The 24946-nt window shown below is 45.6% G+C and overlaps 2 protein-coding genes across 3 annotated transcripts in view; one reads left to right on the forward strand and one right to left on the reverse strand.

Annotated features, from left to right (window-relative positions):
• The window catches only part of ern2 (endoplasmic reticulum to nucleus signaling 2), a 25560-nt gene extending 25138 nt beyond the window's left edge, over positions 1 to 422 (reverse strand). For both annotated transcript variants that reach the window (XM_072657658.1, XM_072657657.1), the window contains exon 1: positions 207 to 422. In XM_072657658.1, coding sequence (XP_072513759.1) covers positions 207 to 269 — 63 coding nt within the window. In that variant the 5' untranslated portion in view covers positions 270 to 422. The remainder of the gene's footprint in view (positions 1 to 206) is intronic.
• Positions 172 to 24072, forward strand: chtf18 (CTF18, chromosome transmission fidelity factor 18 homolog (S. cerevisiae)). Its single transcript, XM_072657673.1, has 23 exons — positions 172 to 1843; positions 3452 to 3886; positions 4331 to 4489; positions 5305 to 5425; positions 6490 to 6712; positions 7540 to 7632; positions 7728 to 7780; positions 8891 to 9032; positions 10015 to 10230; positions 10314 to 10411; positions 11474 to 11597; positions 12546 to 12685; positions 12765 to 12858; positions 12944 to 13042; positions 13340 to 13470; positions 13587 to 13710; positions 15482 to 15706; positions 16779 to 16928; positions 17030 to 17160; positions 20272 to 20416; positions 21242 to 21352; positions 21688 to 21754; positions 23860 to 24072. The coding sequence occupies exons 2-23, from the start codon at positions 3799 to 3801 to the stop codon at positions 23988 to 23990; spliced, it is 2865 nt and encodes a 954-aa protein (XP_072513774.1). The 5' UTR covers positions 172 to 1843; positions 3452 to 3798; the 3' UTR covers positions 23991 to 24072.
• Positions 24073 to 24946: the final 874 nt, after the last annotated feature.

Raw genomic sequence — 24946 nt, forward strand, 5'->3', positions numbered from 1 at the left:
TTTGAGGCGCTTTTAAAATATAAACTAAGTCAAGTTTATATACAAAACAGGGGTCACCCGTGAAGGCGTCATGGCTGCGCGACCACCGCCCCCCCCCTCCCCTCCCTCATGCCTCCAAAAATAGACCCCTCGGACACCGAGCGACACTTTTCGCGTCTTCTCTTCTACGTAAACACGACAGACCGACCACCACCTCGCTCAGCTACCTGTAAGCCCACGGCACACGCGAGCAGCCCCAGCCACAGAGCCCGAAAGCGCCGCCGGTCCATCGTCTCTCGTCCGCAGAGCTCTCAAAGAAGTGTCCCCGAACCGCGGGCAGACGACCCCATCACTGACATCCAGCCGCGCCATCTTCAGCGAGTCGTTGGACAGCAGCTCGACCCACCGCCGCCTCCATGTTTTCACAACAACTGCCCCACATTTCCGCGTCCAGCCAGCGACTGGGGCAGAGCCTGGGCCGCCTCGAGTGACGGCGCGGCCAGCCAATCAGCGCCGCCCGGGGCGGGGCTTGGAACGCGCTCGATGTCACTTTGGAACACGTGGAACGAGAACAGCCGCGCTGAGCCGGGCTGCCCGCGCTGATCTGGGGTCGGTGTTTTGGGGGGGACTCGTGCTCCGTGAGGGAGCAGATCTGAGCGAACAGAGCTGATCTGGAAACAGCGGGAAGGGACAGTTGCAGAGAGTTGCGTCATCGTAAACATCAGCGTGCGTGTTCTTTCTGTCGTTCAGAGGGGAAACGTCACGTTAGCTGACGTTGTGTTGGTGGGACAAGTACGGTCAGCACGGTTAGGATGTCCTAGGATGTCCACAGACATTCATATTTCATTTTTTTGTATGAAATACTGTCAAAATATCTGCATATATTAAATGATCTGGATATCTAGATAGATATCTGGATGATCCATTTTTTAATAGGAACAGTGATGACTTGAGGATGACCAGTCGATCATGCTGATAGACCATGATGAGGGCAGGGGCCTGCGCTTGGTGCCCAATGAATCCAGGTAGGCTCCAGCCCCATTACGACCCATTGTGACCTTTACCGGGAAGACGTGCACAAGAAGATGGGTGGGTGTATGGATGTCTCAAAATGATGACCATCTCATCAAGAAGGTTTCAGATGGTCTAAACTGGTCTCTGATTGGCTGAAGGCATGTCTGAATGGACTGGAAGTTGGTCATACCGATTGACATTGACTAAGATTTAGGATTTAGTAGTAGGTGCTAAATAATAGTTATTAATAACTGAATGTAAAAAAATGGGCCCCATCTGGGTTGTACACATGCATTACAACATCCGGAGAATTCGACCCTTCCTCTCTAGAGCGTCGCCCAGGTGCTCGTTCAGTCTCTCGTCACTTCCAGACTTGACTGCTGCAGCTCTCTTCTGGCTGGTCTTCCTCTGCGCACCATCAGGCTCCTGCAACTCATCCAGAATGCAGCGGCACGGGTCGGGTCGTCTTCAATGTCCCTAAATTCAGCCATGTCACTCCACTGCTGTGTTCTCTCTTCACTGGCTTCCTGTAGCTGCTGCCCACATCAGATTCAGACCCCTGACTCTGCTCTACAAAGCCAAGAACGGACCAGCCAGCCCCTCCATACTTGATGGCAATGGTCAAAAGCCGATCTGCACCTAGAACTCTTCCAGCTTCAAGTACGGCTCGGCTCGACCCGCCATCCTTTAAGATCCACGGAAGACGAGCGTCCAGGCTTTTTTCTGTCCTGGCACCGAAGTGGTGGAACGAGCTTCCTCTGGGTGTCCGAACGGCCGAGTCCAACGCTCGCTGTCTTCAAACGCAGACTGAAGACCCTCCTCTTCCGAGAGTACTTGGACAGATAGCAGAGTACGAAGGTCACCTTATTGACTTGTGCTTTGAGCTATTAGTCTATTCTAACTAGCTGAGGTTTTTAGATAGATAGAACTGTAGGTAGGTGGATAGCGTTGTAGAGGGATAGATAGACCAGATAGATCATCCAGAGGATCCAGCTGTTTGGTAAAAGCTTTAAGCAGTGTGGTTCAGGTAGCCATACCTCTGGACCTTTGTCAGACTGGTCATGCTAGTTAAGTAGCTTGGTCAGGTTGGTCATGTTGATGAACCAGCTAAACCATCAAACACATGAAAATCTCCCAAAGTTCTGTGTAGAGTGATATCATCGTTTTTTTGCTTGAGCAGTGTTTATCCACACAAGACCGTGGTGACCTCGAGGCCTCGTCAGCCACCTCCTTAACAACGTACTACTAAAACAGTAACATCAGCATCAGTGCAGTAGATCCGTAGAGCACATCCTAATCTTGTTCGAATGTTGTTTCGACAGTTATCATGTACGCTAGACCGGGAAGGGACAGTACAGCACATCTGTTTCCCTAACAGACAGCAGACTTGTCTAGATTACAGTGGATGCTTATATGGGTTGGCCCAGACACTATTAGTACTGGAAATATTTCACAGGCTATTATAAAACTATTATAAATATTAGGACTCAGCCAATGTCTGCCTGAAGTCTGGAACTAATGATCAAAACATTGCGATGATGTCAGGTTAAGACTTAAGACTGACTCTGCTATTGCAGTATGCAGTATCTGTACTATGAAGCACCATCCTAGTCAGTTTTACATCATGTTACTGAATCCGAGCAGAAAGTGTGAGCGATACACTTCCGAATTCATCCTGCTACTTCTGTCAGCAGTCACATCATCAACACGCACCGGTGACCCACTTCCATTGGCAGCCATACAGGCCCGTGCCATGACAGTGCCTCCACCATGTTTGACAGATGCTGTGGAAGGCTTCAGATCAAGAACCCTTCCTTTCCTTCTCCATACTCCAGTTAATCTTGGCTTCATTTGACCAAAGAAGCGTCCAGTTTCAGAACTGGCTTGTGTAACTAATGGTTGAAATTCTTGAGGATGTCTCTTGATTGTAGACTTGGACGATGATACGTCTACGTCATCAGGACTGTTCATGACTAGGCTTTTCCTTTATGATAAGATAATCCTTTATTAATTCCACAGTGAGGACATTTTTGTAATGATTTTCTATTTTTTCACCTCTTTGAATCACATATTTCTATAAATAAACTTGAGCCTATCAGTTAATTGGCTAGTTACTTTTGAGCAGGTGAAAATGGAGGGATTTTGTAAAAATGTTTAGTAAAAAAAAGTTTTTTTGTTGTTTTTTTACTAAAATATTATTCAGATATTAATTATTATATATATTATAATATATATATATATATGAATTTTGGTGGCAGTTTTCAGAACATCATCAATTACATGATAAATATTTTAGTAGATAGTAGCTATCTATTATTTTTTATTTTATTTCTATTTTAAGAGACATAATGATTAATAATCCAAAGAAATATTGATGTAACACTGGTGTAAAATTTTTTTGTGTAGTATTTCTTTTTCCACATTTTAATAAATGATATTTCGTTCAATTCTATTTCAGTATAGTATTGGAACAGCGCCCCAACCAGCATCCTCCCTCCTCAGTACCCTACAGTAGTGGCTTTTATGCCGTTTAGAACACGGCCACCGCGGGTCACTTGATGGACGTGAAAGTTGTCCAATTAGAGGAGTGATCGTAAGGCCAGCTAGCCAATCATGTGGCTTCAACCGCCGGGAGACCGCTTACAGTGTGACCCGGATGTTGTCGACAGTGAACAAAACTTTAGCGCGAAAAGTGAAGCTGGGAAGAGTCTGCTTTAGTAATGAACCGGTCTGGGTAAGATTTTAGCGGCGATATTAAAGCTCCAGCTCAGGATTTAGAAACTGATCAACACTGAAATCTCAAAAATGGACGAATACGATGAAATGTACGGTATCGAGGATGATTTCGAGCAGCAGTTCGCGGACGAGCTGGAGGTGATGGCTGAAATGGACGGTAAGGGTAACGTGAACGTTAACGTTTAATATCTGCATGTTTTAACGATCTGCCAGGTTTAAATAACAAATGTCTTCTTAATCCCATTAATGCTCTTATATTTGTCCTAACATCATTGCTTCCTGGCGTTCAGTCGGAGTTTTAATTATTATTATTTTTATTATTTGGGCACAAAAACTCAATTTCAGTGACTATTTTTATAAATAAAAGATATCTACGTAATCACTGACGTTTACTAATGACAAGCCTTGTTTTGTGTGACGACATCAGCATATTTACATACAGCTGTTTAGCCCCGCCCATTCGCGCAGCAGCCAATCAGAACGGAGGTCTGCAGTTTTACATCAGCTGCATTATCAAAAATGATGTTTTATGCTTCGCAAAACGGCACAAATTCAGAACATTCAAGCTCTCTGCTTTACTCTTCCCTTGTTGTGTCCTCAGCGGTCGAACCGACTTCCAAGGCTAAGGTATCGGAGCTCCGCAGCCAGAAGCCAGCGCCACAGACGTTCGAAGATGCTCTCGCATCCGGAGACTTGGTGTTGAGGGACCCGGACCCAGACCCAGCCGAGGGACCGACGTGTGATGGAGAGGAGTCGCTGAGTGAGTCCTGGTCTGACTGGTCCATGCACTTCACACTCACTGGTTCCCTATAGGTGCCTCTTGTTACTGTCTGTAGCTCATATGTTGGTGCTCAGCTCATCACATCTGCCTTCTGGCCTGTCCAGAACACCGTAATACGAGATGGTACGTGGGTCGGCGGACCACTGACGCTGACCCGGTTGGTGGCACGTCTACGGATCCTTCTCGTGTCCAATTTCCATGTGAAAACAGTAGCCATGAAAGTAGTCGTAGAGTCCTGTTGCCTTCTTGAAGGAATAGTTCGGGACAATGCTAGGCTGAAGTTGCTAATCAGCGCTGGAGTTCTGGACTATGACGGTCACCAATCTCATCTTGGCATGTACACTACATGTACAGAAGTATCCAGACACTCCTAATGGACAGAGTGTCCGTTACTGACCCAGGCCTTTCGTTGCATCAGCAGCCGGAGCCTGAGAGAGCACAGTCGCTTCAGTGGGATTCTGGCTGGCACGGGCATTTACTAGCCGACACGCCGGAGCTGAGGACTTCCTAAGAGTGTGTTGGTTGCCCTGTGATGTTCTGGCTGGTTGCACATGTGCCAGTCACCACCCTCCCTGTGTTGAGAGCATGGCATGTGATAGGGGCAGAGTACTAACGATTGGGTTGTGTAGTCTAAAATTGGGGCTTTTGCTGAAGGTAAGCTGTGGTACCCTAGCTGTTGAGTGGCTCACCGGCTGTGTCTGTTGACAGAAAGGGCGACACCTTGCTCTCGGTATGGAATGCATTGCTGTTGGGAGAATGATGCCTGATGTCTAAACACGAGTCTCTCTCTTTAGCCCCGAAGGCAAAGAGGCGCAAGCAGGACGTGGCTAAGAAGCTCCTGTTTGATGGGACACAGGATGATGACATCACTCCTCCCTCTTCTCCTGAGGTGTACGACACGTCAGAGAGGAGCAGGTAAACCTGTGGATCTTGTCACCTTGCGTGTTGAAGGTGGTAGTAACTTCAGGCTCCTGCAGATGCCGCTGCACAAGGATCATCAGGCTAGAAATACCTGCGGGGTGTGTGAGACGGGACTCAGACCTTGAGAAGAGTGCAGCGCAGTACAGTGCAGTGAGCGGCTCGTTGGATGAGTGGAAAATTTGGGCGTGCTGAAGGCCATAGTCTGAAGGAAGGACCTTAATATGCAGGTGTGTGGTCAAAGCTTACGGTCATACGGGTCTACCAGCAGTGGCAGAAATCCCAGTCTGAAGGAAATTCTCCTCAGAATTGTGTTCTGAGGAGGTGGAGGCTTCACTTCCAGGCAGGAATTGCTTTTAGAAGGCAGCGCAGGTCCTTCACCATCAGTTTTCTGAAGGGAACTGCAGACCATCGATATATGGAGCAGAGTGGCAGAGAATTTCCCTGTAGACTGTTCCCTGTGATTTCTGCCACTGCTGGTAGACCTGAATGACCGTAAGCTTCCATACACCTGCAGTTTCAGCTTGTAGCCTTTTCCTGTCTTGTGAAGGTCTCTTTGGACGTCTTTTAGATTCTCAGTCAGATTAGTGATAATTAAAGCCACATTATGAAGCATTTTTACCTTAAAATAGCAGCTTCAGAAGTCATTATGATACTCTGCTGAATTGTAATAAGCAGAATAGCATTGCTGTCGTTGCTACTACGGGCTCGGCATCTGCTCACTGCACTATGTTAGCTTGGAGAAGGGGGCAGTCCACATGCTTCTTTAATTTCCAGTGACCGTTCTATATCTCTCAGCTCGTTCAGAAAAACGTGTCTCTCAGGGCTGTAGGGGGCGCCCAGGAGCTGGAAATGTTAACATTTTCCATAGTGTTGCTTTAAAAGTCAAACAATTGTCCTCGATAAGGCCTTTTCGTACATCTGAATAAGCTTGGAGCTTCCACAGCACATGGTTACATAGTTACTATTGCAAGACACTATAGAAATTAATATGAAATATTCCATATTAATAATAATGTGTTGTATATTATTATGATATGTCTGACCCTTTCTCCATGCAGGCCTGCGTTTGCGCTGTCTCTCTCTCCAGACAGGCCACAGGTTGCTATGGCTGCCAGCTTGTTGGACATCAGTGGCCTGGGAGCGCTACAGGAATCGCCTAGGAGGGCTACCGCAGTAAAGCGGCATGTGCAGAAGCGTCCACCCACCACAGGGGATTACGTCACCGTCACCGACTCCATGGGGAACCGAGTTTACCTCAGCAAGAAGGAAGAGGACGACAAGGTGCCTATTTACTATTTACACCAGCATAACTAGCCGTCTGGCTCCTAGACTAGGCCTAACCGAGTACCTCAATACTGAGTAGCGGCCAGTCGACCAATCCACGCATTGCTGACACAGATGTGCAAATGCACACATGCACAGCTTGTCTAGTCCCTAGTCAATTGAATAGGACTCTCTGGAGCAGATAAAGAGGAACCTATTGGCAGCATGCTGCCTAATGCCAGACGTGGGCCCCCCAGTATTGTTGGGGCAGTGAAACGTCTTTGGAATGATGGATGGCGCTCCATCCAATACTATTTGAGTTGAGTTGGGGAGTTTTGAGGTTTGGGATGAGGTGGGGTCGTCGTCGTCGTCATCCAGCATCCTGACATCACTAATGCTCTTGTCGCTGAATGCAACCAAAAAATCCTCACAGCAGTTCTCCAAAATCTAGTAGAAAGCCTTCTTCCCTGGACAGTAGAGACAGCTACTGCAACAAAAGCAGGATCAGCTCTTTTTATTGCTCTTGATTTTCAGAAGAAATGATGAATGAACAGGTGTCCCAATACTTTTGTCCAGGTAGTGCTTCTTCTTTTGTTTGTCGATTACTGATGCGAATGAACTGTTTGAGTGCGCTATGATTAGGTTTTCCATAGCGTGCATGCGTTAGCGTTAGCCTCGTAGTCTCCAAAGACAGGTGAAGGTTCTCCCACTGGTAAAACCAAGGTCCATTTCTAAAACAGCTGTAATTCAAAAAAGTAAAAATGTGACCTTAAGGTTTTGACAGTGGCACTATGCTAAGGCATGTGAACAGAATACAATATATAATGGGCTGTGTTAATTCTTAGGCACCGGATCCGAGGTTTTTCCGAAACTCCCAGAATGCCCTGGGACTTTTAGCTGTGCCCATCGAGGTTCTCAGAGAGCAAGTAGCAGAGAAGGTAAGACCGACACACACATGTGTGTGTGTGTATACGCCAGTAACTGTACTCAGCAACAGACACTGTGCGCATTAACAGCTGTGCTTTTTCTGTAGCGCCATCGTCAGTTGGTGGAGGAATCCCAAAGGTTAACGGAGCTTTTGAACAGGTAAGGGAAGCTCGGGTTCGATAACTACTGTAATGCTTCTACATCTTATCATCTCAGCTTTCATCTGAAATGTATGTAGAACTGGTTGGTTTCTAGGGACTGTCGGAACTGCTAAGTGGCAATCTTGGGAGTTCAAGCACCATGTGCCATTATGGAGCCAGTAGACCTCAAATGATGGGACTTATTAGACTGCCGTGTGAATGAGGGGGGGGGGGGAGGCCAGATTCTAGCTGTAGCAGGCTGGTTGAGCTTAGTTAGCATGGGCTATTCCATGGAACAGGCCTGATTCTAGCTGTAGCAGGCTAGTAAATATAGTTAGCATAGCTTATTTAGCTTGTTTAATGGGCCGGAAGCGCCACCCTCCATGGAACAGGCCTGATTCTAGCTGTAGCAGGCTAGTAAATATAGTTAGCATAGCTTATTTAGCTTGTTTAATGGGCCGGAAGCGCCACCCTCCATGGAACAGGCCTGATTCTAGCTGTAGCAGGCTAGTAAAAATAGTTAGCATAGCTTATTTAGCTTGTTTAATGGGCCGGAAGCGCCACCCTCCATGGAACAGGCCTGATTCTAGCTGTAGCAGGCTAGTAAATATAGTTAGCATAGCTTATTTAGCTTGTTTAATGGGCCGGAAGCGCCACCCTCCATGGAACAGGCCTGATTCTAGCTGTAGCAGGCTAGTAAATATAGTTAGCATAGCTTATTTAGCTTGTTTAATGGGCCAGAAGCGCCACACTTCATGGAACAGGCCTGATTCCAGCAAACAGTTCTTAAATTACACACATTAACAGGATAAAGACTCCAAACCGGGGAGTGTGAAGATGAGTGATCGAACATTTGCAGTGGTCAGTGCGAGCTAGCCTTTACCCTCAGACAGCTGGTGGCTTAGTGCGATATGAGGGACACCTGTCTAGTTGGTGGGAATTGGAAATAACTAAATGGGGGAAGAATTCAAGGGACAACTTTCTCAGTTCAGTTCCCTGGTGGCTGCCTGGGGATATTGACGATACTAGGGACTACCCTCCTAGTACCCTGTACCTTAGTACGCTGTAATATGGCTGCATTTTACTAAACATACTAAACAGTGTCTCTCCCTCTTGATTATGTTTTTAGTGGCATAGATCCAGAGCTTCTTGCAGATGAGGAGCCTGAGGATGCTGGAGAAGGTGACGAAGGTACTGTGGATGAAGGCTCCTCTCGTTTATGGGTGGATCGCTTTTCCCCGAAGCATTATATGGAGCTACTGAGTGATGATGTAAGTTTTTTACATGTACACACACACACACACACAATTACAGCAATGATTTGGCCACTATTTGAATACAGAAATCACTATAATTCAGTGAAATGCTTATTGCTTAAATGCTTAAATTCAGTGAAATGCTTATTTACTGCTATAATATTTCTCATTTTTGCTCAGATCTGTAAGTATGTTTATTAAATGACCTTTTATTAAATTACACCGCACCTGAAACACAGGGGTAAGGAACCGAGGGCCAGAGTTCTGCGGTTTGGTGACCGCATTTGATTGAAATGTTCCCTGGAGGCAGAAGAGCACTGAAGGCCAAGGGTTGCCAGGTCCAGCCAAAATCTCTGGCCCAAAGTTGGCTTTAGCCTTCCTAGCTGAAACCAGCCTGAAGCTGAAGTTTAGGAATGGTAAAAAGGTGAAAAATGTGTATTTAAATGTATATTTTTTTACTCTGAAAAAACATTAACTTGGCAACCCAAGGGAAGTCCAAAATATCCCTCTAAGCTTAGATGCTGAAAAAAATACAGAAGTCATTGTGGAGATCGTAATTCTTCACATACACTACGCTCTGCCTCTAAGTACTCTCGGAAGAGGAGGGTTTTCAGTCTGGGTTTGGACTCCCAGGGCAAGTTCGTTCCACCACTTCGGTGCAGGACAGAAAAAAGTCTGGACGCTCGTCTTCCATGGATCTTAAGGGATGGCGGGTCGAGCCGAGCCATACCTGAAGCTAGAAGGGCTCTTGGTACTGATCGGCTTTTGACCATTGCCATCGAGTACGAAGGGGCTGGCTGGTCCAGTCTTTGCTTTGTAGGCCAGCATCTGCGGGCGGAATCTGATGCAATGGCATCCAGGGTTGCCAAACTATTCCTTTAAACCTATACTGCACAGTTGGACTGTTGCTTCTGTAAATCTGGACAGCGGCCTGCATTAGAATGAAATGAAATAAATCAAATGAATAAATAATAGAATGTGTTTTGTGTTTCTGCAGTTCACCAACCGCTGCCTGCTGAAATGGCTGAAGCTTTGGGACACGGTCGTCTTCGGCAGAGAGAGGAAGCCCCGGCCGGCTGCTCCCGCAGAGGTGCGGCCGAATGCTTCCAACGCACAAAACCAAAACCAAGCTCAGCGCTTCAAAACCAAGAGCCAGATCACCGAAGAGATACTGGAGGCAGAACTGGACCAGTACAAAAGGCCCAAATATAAGGTTAGACTAGCAGAAATCACACCTTTTCATATGAGGGTTTCATTTGTCTGTAGTTCTGCTGAGCCATGCCTCCGTCTCTTCAGGTAGCACTGTTGTCTGGCCCTCCTGGACTGGGGAAGACCACGTTAGCCCACATCATTGCCAGACATGCAGGATACAATGTAGTTGAAATCAATGCCAGGTAACAGACGCACTCTTTCTCTCCCACACAAACACTTGCGCATCACTCGCATGGAACTTGTTTGCTCACAATAGCCTTGTGTACGTTGGCTTGAGCTCCGTAGCTTGAAATTAGGCATTTCCCTTTCCTTTCCGATACCAGATTTTCAAGTATCTGCAGATGCAGAGTACCCACTGACTTCAGTACTGGATAGGTGGCTATATATCCTGATGTTTATGGTGTTCCACAGTTTTATATCTCATCCCAAATAAGAGCTAATAACTGCACATTTGAGAAGTTTCACAATTGGCACAATGCAGAAACACGTGCAAGTAGGGAAGTAATTACAATTACAGCAATGGTTTGGCCACCATTTGAATACCGAAATCACTATTTTGGTATTAGAAGAGTATATTAAGTGAAATGTTTATTTACTGCTATAATATTTCACATTTGTGCTCAGATCTGTAAGTAGGTTTATTAAATTACATGTATTAAATTTCACCGCCCCTGAAACGCTAGTGCCTTAACACGGGGATAAGGAACCGAGGGCCAGAGTTCTGCGGTTTGGTGACCTGAACCAGGTAATTAACTGCTGAGTTGAAATGTTGCCCTGGAGGACTGGAGTCAGAAGAGCTCTGAAGGCCAAGGGTTGCCAGGTCCAGCCAAAATCTCTGGCCCAAAGTTGGCTTTAGCCTGCCTAGCTAAAACCAGCCCGAAGCTGATGTGGGCTGATGTTTATGGTGTTCCATAAATAGTTTTCTATCTCATCCCAAATAAGAGCTAATAATCTTGAAAGAACAGCACTTTCTGGTTAAGGAACTGTACATTTGAGAAGTTTCACAATTGGCACAATGCAGAAACACGTGCAAGTAGGGAGGCATAAACTTGCCTAAGCTTCACCAAGCAGCTTTTAACTGATGTTTAGTGAGTAGTGAAACCAAAAGTGCTTATGCAGCAATTTCACATTCAGGTACACATCTCTATGTAAAAAAAAAAAGGTACTAACCTAGCCCGTTAAAATAGCTAGCTGGCTGACTTCCGAGCTCTGGTCTCTTACATTCGGCGTCCTTTCCCTTCCAGTGACGACCGCAGTGCAGAGCTCTTCCAGAAGCGCATCGACACGGCCACGCAGATGAAGTCCGTGCTGGGCGCTAACGAGAAGCCAAACTGCCTCGTTATTGACGAAATCGACGGGGCTCCTTCTGTAAGATCCGCTTTCATCCCATCACCTGTTTAGCCAATTCAAACTATAACCAAATAAGGACTTTAGTTATGAGGTCAGTTAGAGTTGATATTGATGACCGGTATTGGTAACAATGAGTGAGACTAGAGACACATGAATTATACTGGTATTGTGGGCTGATGCCGATACCTAATATTTTTGGATGGGTCAGATTTAGCATCCACCGGATAGACCGTAAATCTGCTATTCGCTATTATGAACTAACTGGTGAATACGGTCAGCAGAGGCCAGCTCTCAGCCATACCCATACCCCCCATCTGGCCATACTACTAGGAGAGCCAAGGATCAACAGCCACTTACTTGAATATAAAAAACTGTATCAACTATGCAGCTGTTTTATACACTATTCATATATATTTCATAAGCTACCCCTGGTTAAGGTGGTGGTAACTTCAAGCTCCTGAAGATGACGTTGCATGAGGATGATTAGGCTATAAATACCTGCAGGATGTGTGACAGAACTCAGACTTTGAGAAGAGTGCAGTACAGTGCAGTGAGTGTCTCGTTGGATGTGTGGAAAATGGGTCGCAAAGCAGATGTTAATGATTGGCTAAAAGGAGTAATGGCATTTGGGCGTGGCCAAAGACCATAGTGTGAAGGAAGTAGCTGAATCTGTAGATGTATGGAAGCGTACGGTCACACAGGTCTACCAGCAGTGGCAGAAGTCCCATGCTGTTCCTTCACTTGCCCAGCCTCCTCCTCCTGATCTCAAGCCTATCTCTAACCCATAGCCCATGGCTGTCCCACCAATCACATGCCCGATATATTGGGGTTGGGACACAAAGGGAGAGTGGTAATGGTCACATGACCTGAGTTGAATTTAAGCCCAAAATAAATAAACAATTAGCTGATATTTTCTTGATCTTCCAAATTTTGAGACCCTTAAACTCCTCTTTCTGATCTCCTCAGGCCGCCATCAACATCCTGCTGACAACCCTGAACAGGAAGGACAGTCGAGAGGGAGAGGACTCGAGCGCAAACCCCCTGAAGAAGAAAAAGAAGAAAGAGTCGGTGTTGCTTCGACCGATTATCTGCATCTGCAACGACCTGTAAGCTCCTCCTGTCCGCTGTGCCACAGCTTTGGGATTTGACTCGGATTGAAATCTGACTGGATGTCTGTTTTGACAGCTACGCTCCAGCCCTGAGGCCCCTGAGGCAGCAAGCGTTCCTACTAACGTTCCCCCCCACGCAGCCCTCCCGCCTGGCGCAAAGACTGGCAGAGGTAACGCTCTGCACGCCCTAACCCCTGTATGCAATGTACGAGCTTCCATTGGTTGGGAATGAGAACCGTCTCTTTTCTGTGGCAGATCACACGGCGGCAGGGGATGAAAGCGGATACGGGCAGCCTGATGGCCTTGTGCGAAAAAACGGACAACGACATCCGCTCCTGTATCAACACACTGCAGGTGAGATGTGCGTCACGGATCCGTATTGTGGGAAACGTGAAACCATGGAACTTTCCTCACAGTCGCTTCCAGTGACCTGTCACTCTGTGAAACATGGTGGCGGTAGTTTTAACAGTGTTGCGTCTCAGCATCCCAAGAGAAACAATAAGAGAGCCCCATTACTTCCTTGAAGATTTTGATTTCAGAGCAGAGGCTGCTTTCTTGGACGGCAGCCCCTCAGTCCAGCTGAGTTAATGGTCTAAGTGGATGTTTCTGTGTATTTCTAACCTGTATGACCTGCGTTCTGTATGTGTGTAGTTTTTACATGGCCGTGGTCAGAAGCAGTTGGACCAGCGGGTTGTGAGCTCCATGTGCATTGGGCTGAAGGACCAGAACAAGGGGCTTTTCTCGTTGTGGCAAGAAATCTTCCAGCTGCCTCGACTGAAAAGGTACGCTCCCGTTCGGCCAGGCTGTTGAATGAGGCTCTCAAATGAAGGAGCTGTTCTTCTTCCTTTACTGTGGTCTAACGGACTCTTCTGTCTGGCCTATTCCGTCTGGACATTAGGAAGCGGGTTGGTGGAGATGTGTTTGGAGGGCTTGAGGAGGTGGGACTTAAGGATGGGACTCAAAGGCTTCAGCACATCCTCCACCTGGCCTCATCCAGCGGAGAGCACGAGAAGCTCACTCAGGTACACACACACACACACACACACACACAAAAGTCCCAGCCTATTTCCAAAAGTAGAGATGCACCAAATCCGGGTCTCTCAGGCTGTTGCTAGGCTGTTGGTCACTAGGGTGAAAATGATTTAGTGTAGGTGGATGCATAGGGATTCCAGGGGGTTGCTATGGAATTCCAAGGGGATGCTGTGGTTTATTTTATGGTTTATTGTTTAGTGGTTGCTAGGTGGGTGCTATAGTCTTGCAATGCAAGGCTTGGCCAGTAACCAATTTTCAGTTCCAAATGTAGAGATGCGCTAAATCAGGGTTTCTCAGGCTGTTGCTAGGCTGTTGCTATGTGGTCACTAGGGTAAAAAAGATTTTGCTTGGTGGTTGCTTGGCTGGATGCAGTGGGATTTCAGGGGGTTGCTATGGAATTCCAAAGGGATGCTATTAATATTTTTTTAAATTTATTGTTTAGTGGTTGCTAAGTGGTCGCTATGGTGTTGCTAGTTGTTTGCCATTGTATATAAGATGGTTGTGCTGTTTTGTTTCTGTTATGTGGTCACTAGGGTGAAAAAGAATTTGCTTGGGTGGATGCTAAGGGATTCCAGGGGGGTTGCTATGGAATCTCAAGGGAATGCTGTGGTTTATTTTATGGTTTAGTGGTTGCTAGGTGGTCACTATGGTGTTGCTAGGTGTTTGCCATGGTATACAAGGTGGTTGCAGTGGTATACTATTTGGTTACTATAGTGTTGCTAGGTCGGTGCTATAGTCTTGCAGAATCCAATTCTCAGTCTAGTTCTAAATGTAGAGATGAGCTAAATCTGGGTTTCTCAGGCAGTTGCTAGGCTGTTGCTATGTAGTCACTTGGGTGAAAATGAATTTGCTTGGATGGATGCTTTGGAATTCCAGGGGGTTGCTATGGAATCCCAAGTGAATGCTGTGGTTTATTTTATGGTTTAGTGGTTGCAAGGTGGTCACTATGGTGCTGCTAGGTGTCTGCCATGGTATGCAAGGTGGTTGCTGTGGTATAGTATTTGGTTGCTAGATGGGTGCTATAGTGTTGCAAGAAGTCCATATTTCCCAGGCTATGGTGTTTCTAGATGATTACTATAGTATCCCAGGTGGTTGCTATGGCATTGCTAAGTGGTCGCTATAGCAGGTGTTTTCTATGATGTTGCAAGGTGGTTGCTAAATGGGTGCTGTGGCGTTGCAAGAACTTCATATTTTCCAGGCACTTGCTATGGTGTTTCTAGGTGGTTGCTGTTGTATCCCAGGTGGTCGCTATGGCATTGCTAAGTGCTCACTGTAGTATACCAGGTGCTCGCTATAGTATCAGTACCAGGTGTTTACTATTGTGTTGCAAGGTGGTTGCTATGGTAAACTATTTGGTTGCTGTTGTGTTGCTAAGTGATTGATTGATGGGTGTTGCTAGGGTTAGCCTGCCTTGGCCAGAATCCAATTTGGAACTAGACTGAGACTGTAAAGATGTCCTTATTTCTCAGGCACTTGCTATGGTGTTGTTAAGAAGTTGCTATAGTACCTCAGGGGGTTGCTATTGAGTTGCTACTGTGTTGTTAAGCCATTGTTAGATGGGTGCTGTAGTGTTTTAAGTTGGTTCATGAGGGGTTGCTATAGTACCCCAGATGGTTGCTATGGTTGCCTGTCTGTTGATGCATTCATTGTGTGCTATATAGCAGAGGAGCTCTAATCCCTGAATTCCCAGCAGAGGCATTTCACCCCCTCCCCTCTCTCTCTTCCCCCCCGTCCCCCCCCGTCCCGTCCCCCCTCTCTCAGGGTCTGTATGATAACTTCCTCAGTATGAAGCTAAAGGATCCGGGGCTGTTGGGAGTGTGTGCCGGGCTGGACTGGCTGTGTTTCTCCGACCTGGTGAACGAGTCCATGCTGCACGGCCAGAACTACTCGCTCATGCGCTACCTGCCCTTCCTGCCCGCCGCCTTCCATTACCTGTTTGCGGCCAACTCCGTCCCCCGCATCAGCTACCCCAACAGCCAGTACGAGGTGAGACTGGGCTCTGGTCTTTCTGGTTTGGTTGCAGCGAGGGACATACAGCTCACCTACCTTCAGATGCATTCCCTAATAGTGAAGAGCGGGTGTCCTGTGTGTTAACCCAAAACCCTCAACATCTCCACTGGTCCAGCTGGACACTCATTAGCCAGCCTGATTTTTTTTATTATTTGGCTTATCTATCTTCTCTATCTATTATTTATTATCTATCTTGATGTATTTGCTTTAAAACGCATGTAATTATTAAAAAAAATGATTAATAGAACATCCTGCTTTGGAGAACTATTTAGCTTCCACAATTCCCCACCAAATTTGAGCTAATTTTAAAGTCAGTTGGCAATAGAATAGGACACTAATATGAACATGAACCTATTGGCACCATACTGCCTAATGCCAGGCATGGGCTAGAGGGGTATAACGCCCCCCAGCATTGAGCTGTGGAGCAGTGGAAGAACTGTGTTCTCTGGAATATGGAGTATTGGATGGTGGTGCTCCATCCAATACTTCAGTGATGAGTTGGGGAGCTGGGGCTGGTGATCATCATTCAAAATCCTGACCTTCCTAGCTTGCTCATGCTGCGAAATGCAATCAAATCCTCACAGCAATTCTCCAAAATCTGGAAATCCCTTCCTTGGAAGTGTCCCAATACTTTTAACCATGTAGTGTAGAATCAATGCTTTTACTTAGGAACCCCCATTTTTTTAAGGGTGTAGACTTAACCGGCCGCTATTTATTACCCCCCGCTAATCTTATTGGTCCCATGTTCTAACCACCTGTCAATCAATCTGTCTCAATCGATGTAATCCCACGTCCAGCCTGAACCTGTACATACATAATATGCCAAATTATGAACCCCCTAAATATCTAATATCTAATATTCTAAAGCAGAAACTAGCGCATGGTCATTCCTGATTTGACCAGATTTTGTGGAGTCCCACAGAGTTCTATTTCAGGGCCTTCTGAACTGATGTAAATGATGACCGTATTAAACATTTTAAGCTGGCAGTGAAATGGTCAACCAAAATGACTGCGGGCTAACCTGCACACCCGTCGCTCTCTCTTACAGGCTCTTACGAAAACCCAGCACACCAAGAACGCCGTCGTTTCCATGTTGACGGAGATCCCGCCTGCGATCCAGAGTCGCATTTGCCAGAGCACCCTCTGCCTGGACTTCCTTAGCCTTTTGCTGGAACTCATCTGCCCCAAACTGAGACCGGTAACTGATCGGTGGTCATCACAATGATCAGCACAGGCCAAAGTTACCCTTTTATAGTTAATCGGCAATGCTTTGCTCTGTGCTCGTGTGCTGCCTTTCAGGTAAATCCCCAGCTCTACAGCACCAGGGAGAAACAGCACCTCTGTGAGCTCATAGACACCATGATCAACTACAACCTGACCTACAGACAGGATCGCACGCCTGAGGGCCAGTACACTTACGTACTTGAGCCGTGAGTACAAACACAAACTCGTACACACACACTTATATACGGGGCAGGACACCAGATCTTCATATTATATAGAAAAAAATTACAGTGGCGTGCAAAAGTTTGGGCACCCTGCTTAAAATGTCTGTTGGAAACGCTTGTCTGGGGGAGGTTCCTGGGCCGTCTTGCTGCACTGCTCTGTGGAGATCTGGGGGGCGGTGGCGAAATCTTCAGCCTGTGCCTGTCGACGCCTCCGTTGTGGGTTTTGAGGTGTGTTTGAAGCTCATCCTCTTTTCATCTTCAGCTTTTTCACTGACGATCCGTTCTTCGTGCTTCCAGTCGAATGTGGCGGAGGCTGGCGGAGGCACAGATCCACAGTTAAAGAGGTCTTTTCGTGAAAATCTGCCCCACGATTTTCTCCAGGCGTACCTTTTGGTCATTGTGGCCAGGTTGCGTTTAGGCGGATGCTGGATTTTTGTGGCCGGAGGGCATGGGAGTCGCTGCACAGTAGACCAGTGCACCGGCCTTGCAAGCCATTATTTCGGAAGTTTTCCTTGATCTCCTAGACCTCATCTTCACTGTTTATGTTACCAGTTCTTCATTACATCACGATCTGAGGCAACGGCAACCTGAAAACTCATAGCTCACAGATTCAAAGCACTAGGTAGCTGCTTAGAGGAGCCCATGGCTGCTGGTTGTTGGGACATGGGTTTCCTAATGATGGCTGTGAATGAGCCACAGCGCTAACAAGCTAATTAACATCTGAGACTCTCATAAGAGTTGTGTAGGAGGGTAAATGGGGGAAATATGAGTCTAAACTGTTCTTTTTTTTATTATTATTATTAAAATACATAATTTGATAATCATCCCCCTTTATGAGGTACATAAGCACAAAAAAGGTAATATTACTGTGTGTTTGCTACAATTCTGCTACACATCAGCGCTGTTATATAATAACCCCACCAGCTACTCCAATTACAGCCTAATGCTGCGAAAGCCTCTTAGCTACTACACTAGGTGGAAGCGGAAGACCCAGTGACATTCAGTTGGATACAAAGGACAAAACGTATCGGCTTTGGATGGCTTTTGTGAATCGGGGGTGTGATGAACAAACCCTATTCAGTGTTCCTGTAGAGAAAACCAGAAGAATCTAGAACATCGTCTGTGAAACCGATGGACTAGAACGTTTCACTCCAATTTTCCAACCAGCTCTTGACTTTTGACCTTTGCTTCTTTAGTTTAGAATGGGAGACGCTAGGCTAACGCTGGACTCTAGGCTCTAAATTTAAGCGTATTGTAAATGCACGACTTCCTAAAATAGCTGAATCCAATAATCCCACCCCTGACTACCTAATATCTGCAGGAATTGCAAAGCCGCGTCCCTCAGGTACGGCGTGTTTGTGGATGAGGTTTACACACATGCATGGCCACGTTTGAGCTCTGCGCTAGATTATGTTGAACCTCCAGATTAGAGGAGATGGAAATGCTGATCACGTGGACCCCAGGGTATTGTTTTGTTGTCGGCAGCACTCCAGTTTCAGTGCCCTGGTCTCAGTGGTTGGAATCCGGACGGCGAGTGTGGGTCTAGAAGATGTACCAGCCGACTCCTGGACTTTTGGACACTGTGTAACCAATGGGAAAAAGGAACGAAAGGAAAATGAGAAGGAAGGCCCACGCTTGAGTCGAAGCTGTTCGGTGGAATGGAGGATCCACACTCGTATGCCGTGTTTGATTCGGGCACTTTTGGTGGTTGTGTATGTTGGGGTGTTGGGTGGGGTGTTAATGGGTGTCTCGGTGTGGTTGATTTTTAAGATGCTGTAATCGCTCAGGTGTACGCTACCGCGTCGGCCTTGGGCTGCTGAATGATTTGAACTGGTATGATAGTTGATGATCAGTTAGGACATGTTTGATATTAGCATGCTGCTTTACTTTGGAACAGAAGAGGCTAAGGGAATCTCTGTAATTACACAGGGTTCTATTTTAGGGCCTGTTGAACTGATGTTTATGACCGTAATTGTGACCGTAAGCTGCCGTAGAAATGCTCACCCAAAAGGACTGCCCCACAATTCAACTGTGCAGCAAAGTTGAATTTATTTATTTATTTATTTATTTATTTATTAAATGAAGGCAACTCGTACTTCTAAGTGTGTTCACATCACAGACAGGTTGAGCGAACAACGCTGGACATGTTTTTACAGAGATGAGATTGGCGGCAGACCGAGTCCATCGTCCGTTAGCAATGTTAGCCTAGCGTCTCTAAACAAGTGCATAAACCAGATCCCATGCGTGTCTTAGCTGACACGCTGCAGCAGGGGGTGAGTTATGAACTCTTGCTGGTGCGAGACGTTGTAAGCGTGTTGTCTCTCTGACTTTCTTCTGTGCGCAGCAGAACCATGCAGCATTCCTTCCTGCAGGCCCGCTGCCAGCAAACCCTGGTCACGTCGGACTGGGGGGTTCCGCTGCTCGTCGCTCTGCTGCTGCTCCTCCTTGTTTATGCCTTCCTCTATCTGCCCGCCCTCTCGCACCGAGAGCAGCTTCAGCTTCAGGCTCTCGTGAACCACACGGATGCATTCGGCGTGGCGACGGACAAACTCGACTGACGCGGCTGCAGGCCTGGTCCGGTTGACCAGTGACTGCTAAGAATGACCCGTGGTGTCATTTGCAAGACGTTTGAAGGAGGATTCGACAGGAACAGAACAGTTTTAGTGGGGCTCCAGTTTCTTGACGGCTTTAAGGAGCAGTACGACACTTTATGGCTTCACAATGGAGACTCGAGCTAAATCCCTACTTGGACTTTCGACCCTACTTGGTCATTGTATGCATGCGATCAGCACTCTTCTCAGTGGATACTGAAAGGTGAAAAGGCTTTTCCTCAGAGAGTCAACAAATGACTTATTTTTGGTAGTGTTTTTAGAATTCTCCTGGCCGTTTCCTGCAAATTTCATCATTTTAATGTGATATTTGTTAAATATATGAATAAATAAATAATGTCAGTTAAGATCTATGCAGGGAACCATTTCACACCAAACCCACTTTCCTCCCTTTTCCTTTAAATCTATGGTCATACGTTATGCCTTACTTTCAGTCTAAGGCTTATGGTGTGTATAAATATATATAATCTATATCTGTGTGCAGTAATGTGGAGGATGTGGTGCGGTTTCCTGGTCTGCCCCCGAGGAAGCAGTTGACCTATCAGGTGAAGCAGCTAATAGCCAGGGAGACCGAGCTGGAGAAGATGAGGAGGGTCGAGCAAGCCCATCAGAAACGCAACCCCCAAAGGGTAAGATGCTTAATTTTCCCTCCGGTTTAGTCATTGCCAGCTCTTACCCACTAGCCAAGACCCCCCCCACCACATCACGCAAAACGACCGGTACTGTGGGGGGTAAAGGCTACCATGTACGCCTTACAAGACATACAAAACAGTAATGGGGGAGAGGGAGGGCCATACTACCCACCTAGAGAGAGCTAGGTCGGTTATTCTCTCTTGGACTCAACGCCACGGATGTCTGTGGTGTTATAGGGGTTTGCACTTGGACTGTTGCTCCACCCAGGATCCTCCTTATTCTGATTGATATTGATATATATGCCTGCCATCAGCAGCCGGAGCCAGACAGAGCACAGTTGGTCAAAGGGGGAAACCAAGGCCAGTTGTGCTCTCTAGAGCTCTGGCTACTGATGGCAGGCAGTGTGACCTGGGATTTGAACCAGGAGCAATCCTCTGACCACTTGGTCCACCCCTGATTCCTACCTAGTTAATATCTTACTGTAGAGATATGAACACTGACCTCAGCTGACACTTCTTGGATGATCTGCTGGGTGGCCATCCAGCCATTCTTAGAAAGATTCTCCAGTGTTTCTAGGATTCTCAATTTGTAGATAATGGCTTTTGGCTTGAACCTCTGATACTCTAGAACCTTTGAAATGGTTTTAATACTTTCCATTGTGATCACATGGTGGACAGTTTAATAGGGATGTTAACTGAGACACAAAATGGATAAGATGACCATTGTCTTTTCAGAAGGTAGTTCAGAAAAGCGAAGCTGGGTTGGCCAATCAGAAGCACCATGAGACCTGTATCCTGTTCTTTATCTTGATTAATCTGTAGGCAGTAGAGAAAGAACAGCAGGCGAAGAAGCCGGAGGCGACAAAACCGACGAGTAGGAACCACCAGCAACGTCTGGAGAACATTGTCAAACAGACGGTTGTGGAAAGCAAGGTGAGCGATCCGCACCACACTTCATGAACACGTTCGTCCAGCCACTCTGTCTATGTTGTGTACACGGTATCCATTTAATGCATTGCGAACCTCCCACAATGCTTCAGAATCTCATTAAGCCACCTCAGATCCTCTACATGGCACCTTTATATTAATACCCCACTTACAAATCCTCACCCTTTGACCATAAATACACGGAAGCTCTGTGCCTGAAGGTCTTAACCCGGGATTAATTGGGTTAATAGAGGATCAGCGTAGAAGCATCGCCTGAAGGTTTTATCGCAGGGTTATGTTGATGTACATGAAAATGTGTTTCCCTCCTGTTGTTTTTGCAGCCTGAATTGGATTTCTTTGGACGAGCCATCGTGCCAAAAGAGAAGCCTGCTGTCAGTGTGACGACAGGTGAGTTGGTGCACTCTGATGTCATTGCCTGCCTCTTTGCGGTGCATTTAAGGGTGCGTTTCGTTTGCTACAGCCAAGAAATTCTTTCCTTGGTTAAGAAAAACCTGTCCACAATATCTAGTCAGGTCAAGAACACTCTCGAGGAGGTAGGTTATCGTTTGTCATAGTCCACAATCAAGAGACGTCTTCATGAGCTTAGCAAATACAAACCAGCGGCACCACTCAAGAAAGGGAACATTCCACTGATGGAAAAAAGCTCCGAAACAAGATGCTTTGGACAGATTAAACCAGGATTAACTTGAGTATAGAGAAGGAAAGGCCGGGTTCCTGATCCGAAGCATATCGCATCGTCTGTTAAACATGGTGGAGGCACTGTTAGGGCATAGGCAGACCTAAAGTAGAATAGGTGAGGCGTTTTAGCTGTGGTTCGCTGTCGTATATCTGCCTTCGAACCAAAATCTGTACTCAAGGGTCCTGTATGGAGTAAATAGGGACGTCTCAATCTGATCCAGTGGAAGAATTTGTCCCTTATCCAGGCAATGGATAGGATGTTGGCCATATTAAGCCAGATCCACCTCCTTGTTTTCTTGGGTTTCCTTGTATACTTACACTTAACATCTGCAGTGCCAGTTCTAATGTGTACTCAGAGTTGCCATAAAATTGCAATTGTAAATGTATTTTGTAATTAGTATGATGTATAAATAGTAAGTATGTGACTTTCGTTGGGGTGAAAAATACTCAGATGTCACCTTACAAGCTATTTACCACCCTGTTACTTTCCCTTCAAATGAATCATGCAGTTTTTCCTGTGTGAGGTGGAGTCGTGAACTAAGTGATGAACTCTTGTTTGTGGCTCTCAGGAGCCACAAAGCCTTGCCTAGCCTAGCCTAGCACTGTAACAAGAACATCATAAATATTTCTTGTATTTATTCAGAAGTCTTACCGGATAGTGGCGGTGTTGTCCAGAGTCGGCACCATGTGCAGTTAGCTAACTAGAGAGATTGTAACAAGGGTCTGGTAGGGTTAGCTTTTAGCCTGGCACCTGGCTAGCACACTTGTTTTTTACTTTATTTATGTATTTAGTTCTCATTCTTAGGACACTCTTTGTTTTCTTATTTAAGCCATTTGTAACTGACCTTTCTGCTGGTTTTCATAAACAATGCAAAATATCGAATTAATAATTAATAATTGAGTCAAGAATCAATAAATATTCTTATATTTATTATAAATAAAATGAAGCAAACTAAGTGTTTTCAGTAAACAAGAGCTACATGCGAATTTTCCTTATTTAGACACTAACAACACTAACCGGACTTTGAGAACTATCTCTACTTTAAATTACATTAAATTAAATTAAATTACATTAAATTGTAACAAGGGTCTGGTAGGGTTAGCTTTTAACCTGGCACCTGGCTAGCACACTTGTTTTTTACTTTATTTATGTATTTAGTTTAATCAACTTTAAGTTAACTAAAAGTTAGTCTTGATTAATTCTATTTAAAGATTAAGAGTCCTGTAAATTTTACAATAATATATTAATTGTCCGTTTTAATATTCTTAACATTATAACTTTTATTTTACTGCCAATAAATTGTCGAGGCAGATTACAATCCACAAAAAAAAAAGAATCACGCTCAGTTTTTCACAAGTTCTCATTAAACCTTCCGTAGAAAACTACCTTGGGACCCAGTATTCATTTCTTCATGCTTTTGTTCGGTAATGACTCAAAAGAAAATGTTCCAGATTCTCTTCAGCTTGATGAACCCTGCTTCTATTGGCTGGTTATCGTCACCTTGACTGCATACAGCAGCTACTAGCACTGTAACAAGAACATTGTAAATTTTGCTTGTAATTTTTCACAAGTTTTACCGTATAGTGTTGTTGCTGTTGTCCTGTCTGGGTCCCCTCAGTGTCGGCACGGTGTGCAGTTAGCTAGCTAAAGAGATTGTAATACGGGTCTGGGAGGGTTAGCTTTTAGTCTTGCACCTGGCTAGCACCCACTCGTTTTACCTGCTCTCCCCCTATTCTTCTCTAGAAGTAGCTGTGGCGTTTAGCCTTTGACAGATTCATTTTACTGACCCTTTCATTTCCCTCGTCTTGTGTAGGTGAAGATGGCAAGCTAAACGGGACCTTGCAGATTGGAAAAGCTGTGGGAAACAGCGACGTGTGGTTTAGGTTCAACGAGGGCGTGTCCAACGCAGTGCGCCGTAACGTTTACATTAGGGAACTGCTCTGAGAAGGTCCAGGAAAGTGTGTGGAGGATACATGTATTATATTTCTACATATTACTGTATGTAACAAACTGCATCTAGGGCAGAATCTGTGAATAAATATTCTTGATGTATTATTCATCCTGCTGTTTCCTGTGTCATTTGTTTGTGTCTAGTTTGCTTGACAGGACATTAGCAGTAATGGTAAAGCTATTGCCATACCCCACTGAAGTGGTTTTTATCACACGGAGCCCTCGAGCCGAGCCACGGAGTGGTTTATTGCAGGATACGAGAGACAAAGAAGCCGTTTCACACCTATTAAAGAAATACACGGTACAGGAACTGATGATCAAACACAGGCTAAACATTTGGCAGCAGTGTTGACTAGGGATGTAACCATCACAGCCTTTCTGACGATAAAGATGTTAGATTAATAGTAGGTAGTTAACATTTTTTTTACCCCATTAGATCACATTTTACCACGTTATATCGTGCTTAGCGTGCTACTTTTTGATTTTGGCTAATCAGTTAAGTGCTGCTACACTGTATTTTTTTTTTACCATCACAAAAACTGCATTAGCATGTAATAATTGAAAAAAATTAAAACCCCGTTTTTTTGTGTGTTTTTTTGTAAGATTTCTGCCATTTTTAGTGTTGAACCTTTATAATATTAACACAGTATTAACAAAGGACATTACAGCAGGGAAGAATTACATGGCTTTTCCTATAATGTGTGAAAAAACTTATATAAAAAATATTTTACCATTTTTATCTCGAGAGAATTAATTTGAGAGGGGGAAAAAAATAGTCAAGCAATAATAAGAAACGGGAAAACTGGTGCATTAGCCACCCTGGCCAGTAGATGGCACCATCACTACTCACTTATTACCTCAATTACCTCCCAAAGCTCATCTTGGGATCCTCAATCTAAGGTACGCCAAATTGGGACTGGTGTACTCCGTAGTCCTGACTCGGCAAGTTG

The sequence above is a fragment of the Salminus brasiliensis genome, chromosome 15, assembly GCF_030463535.1.
Source record: "Salminus brasiliensis chromosome 15, fSalBra1.hap2, whole genome shotgun sequence".
Taxonomy (NCBI): domain Eukaryota; kingdom Metazoa; phylum Chordata; class Actinopteri; order Characiformes; family Bryconidae; genus Salminus; species Salminus brasiliensis.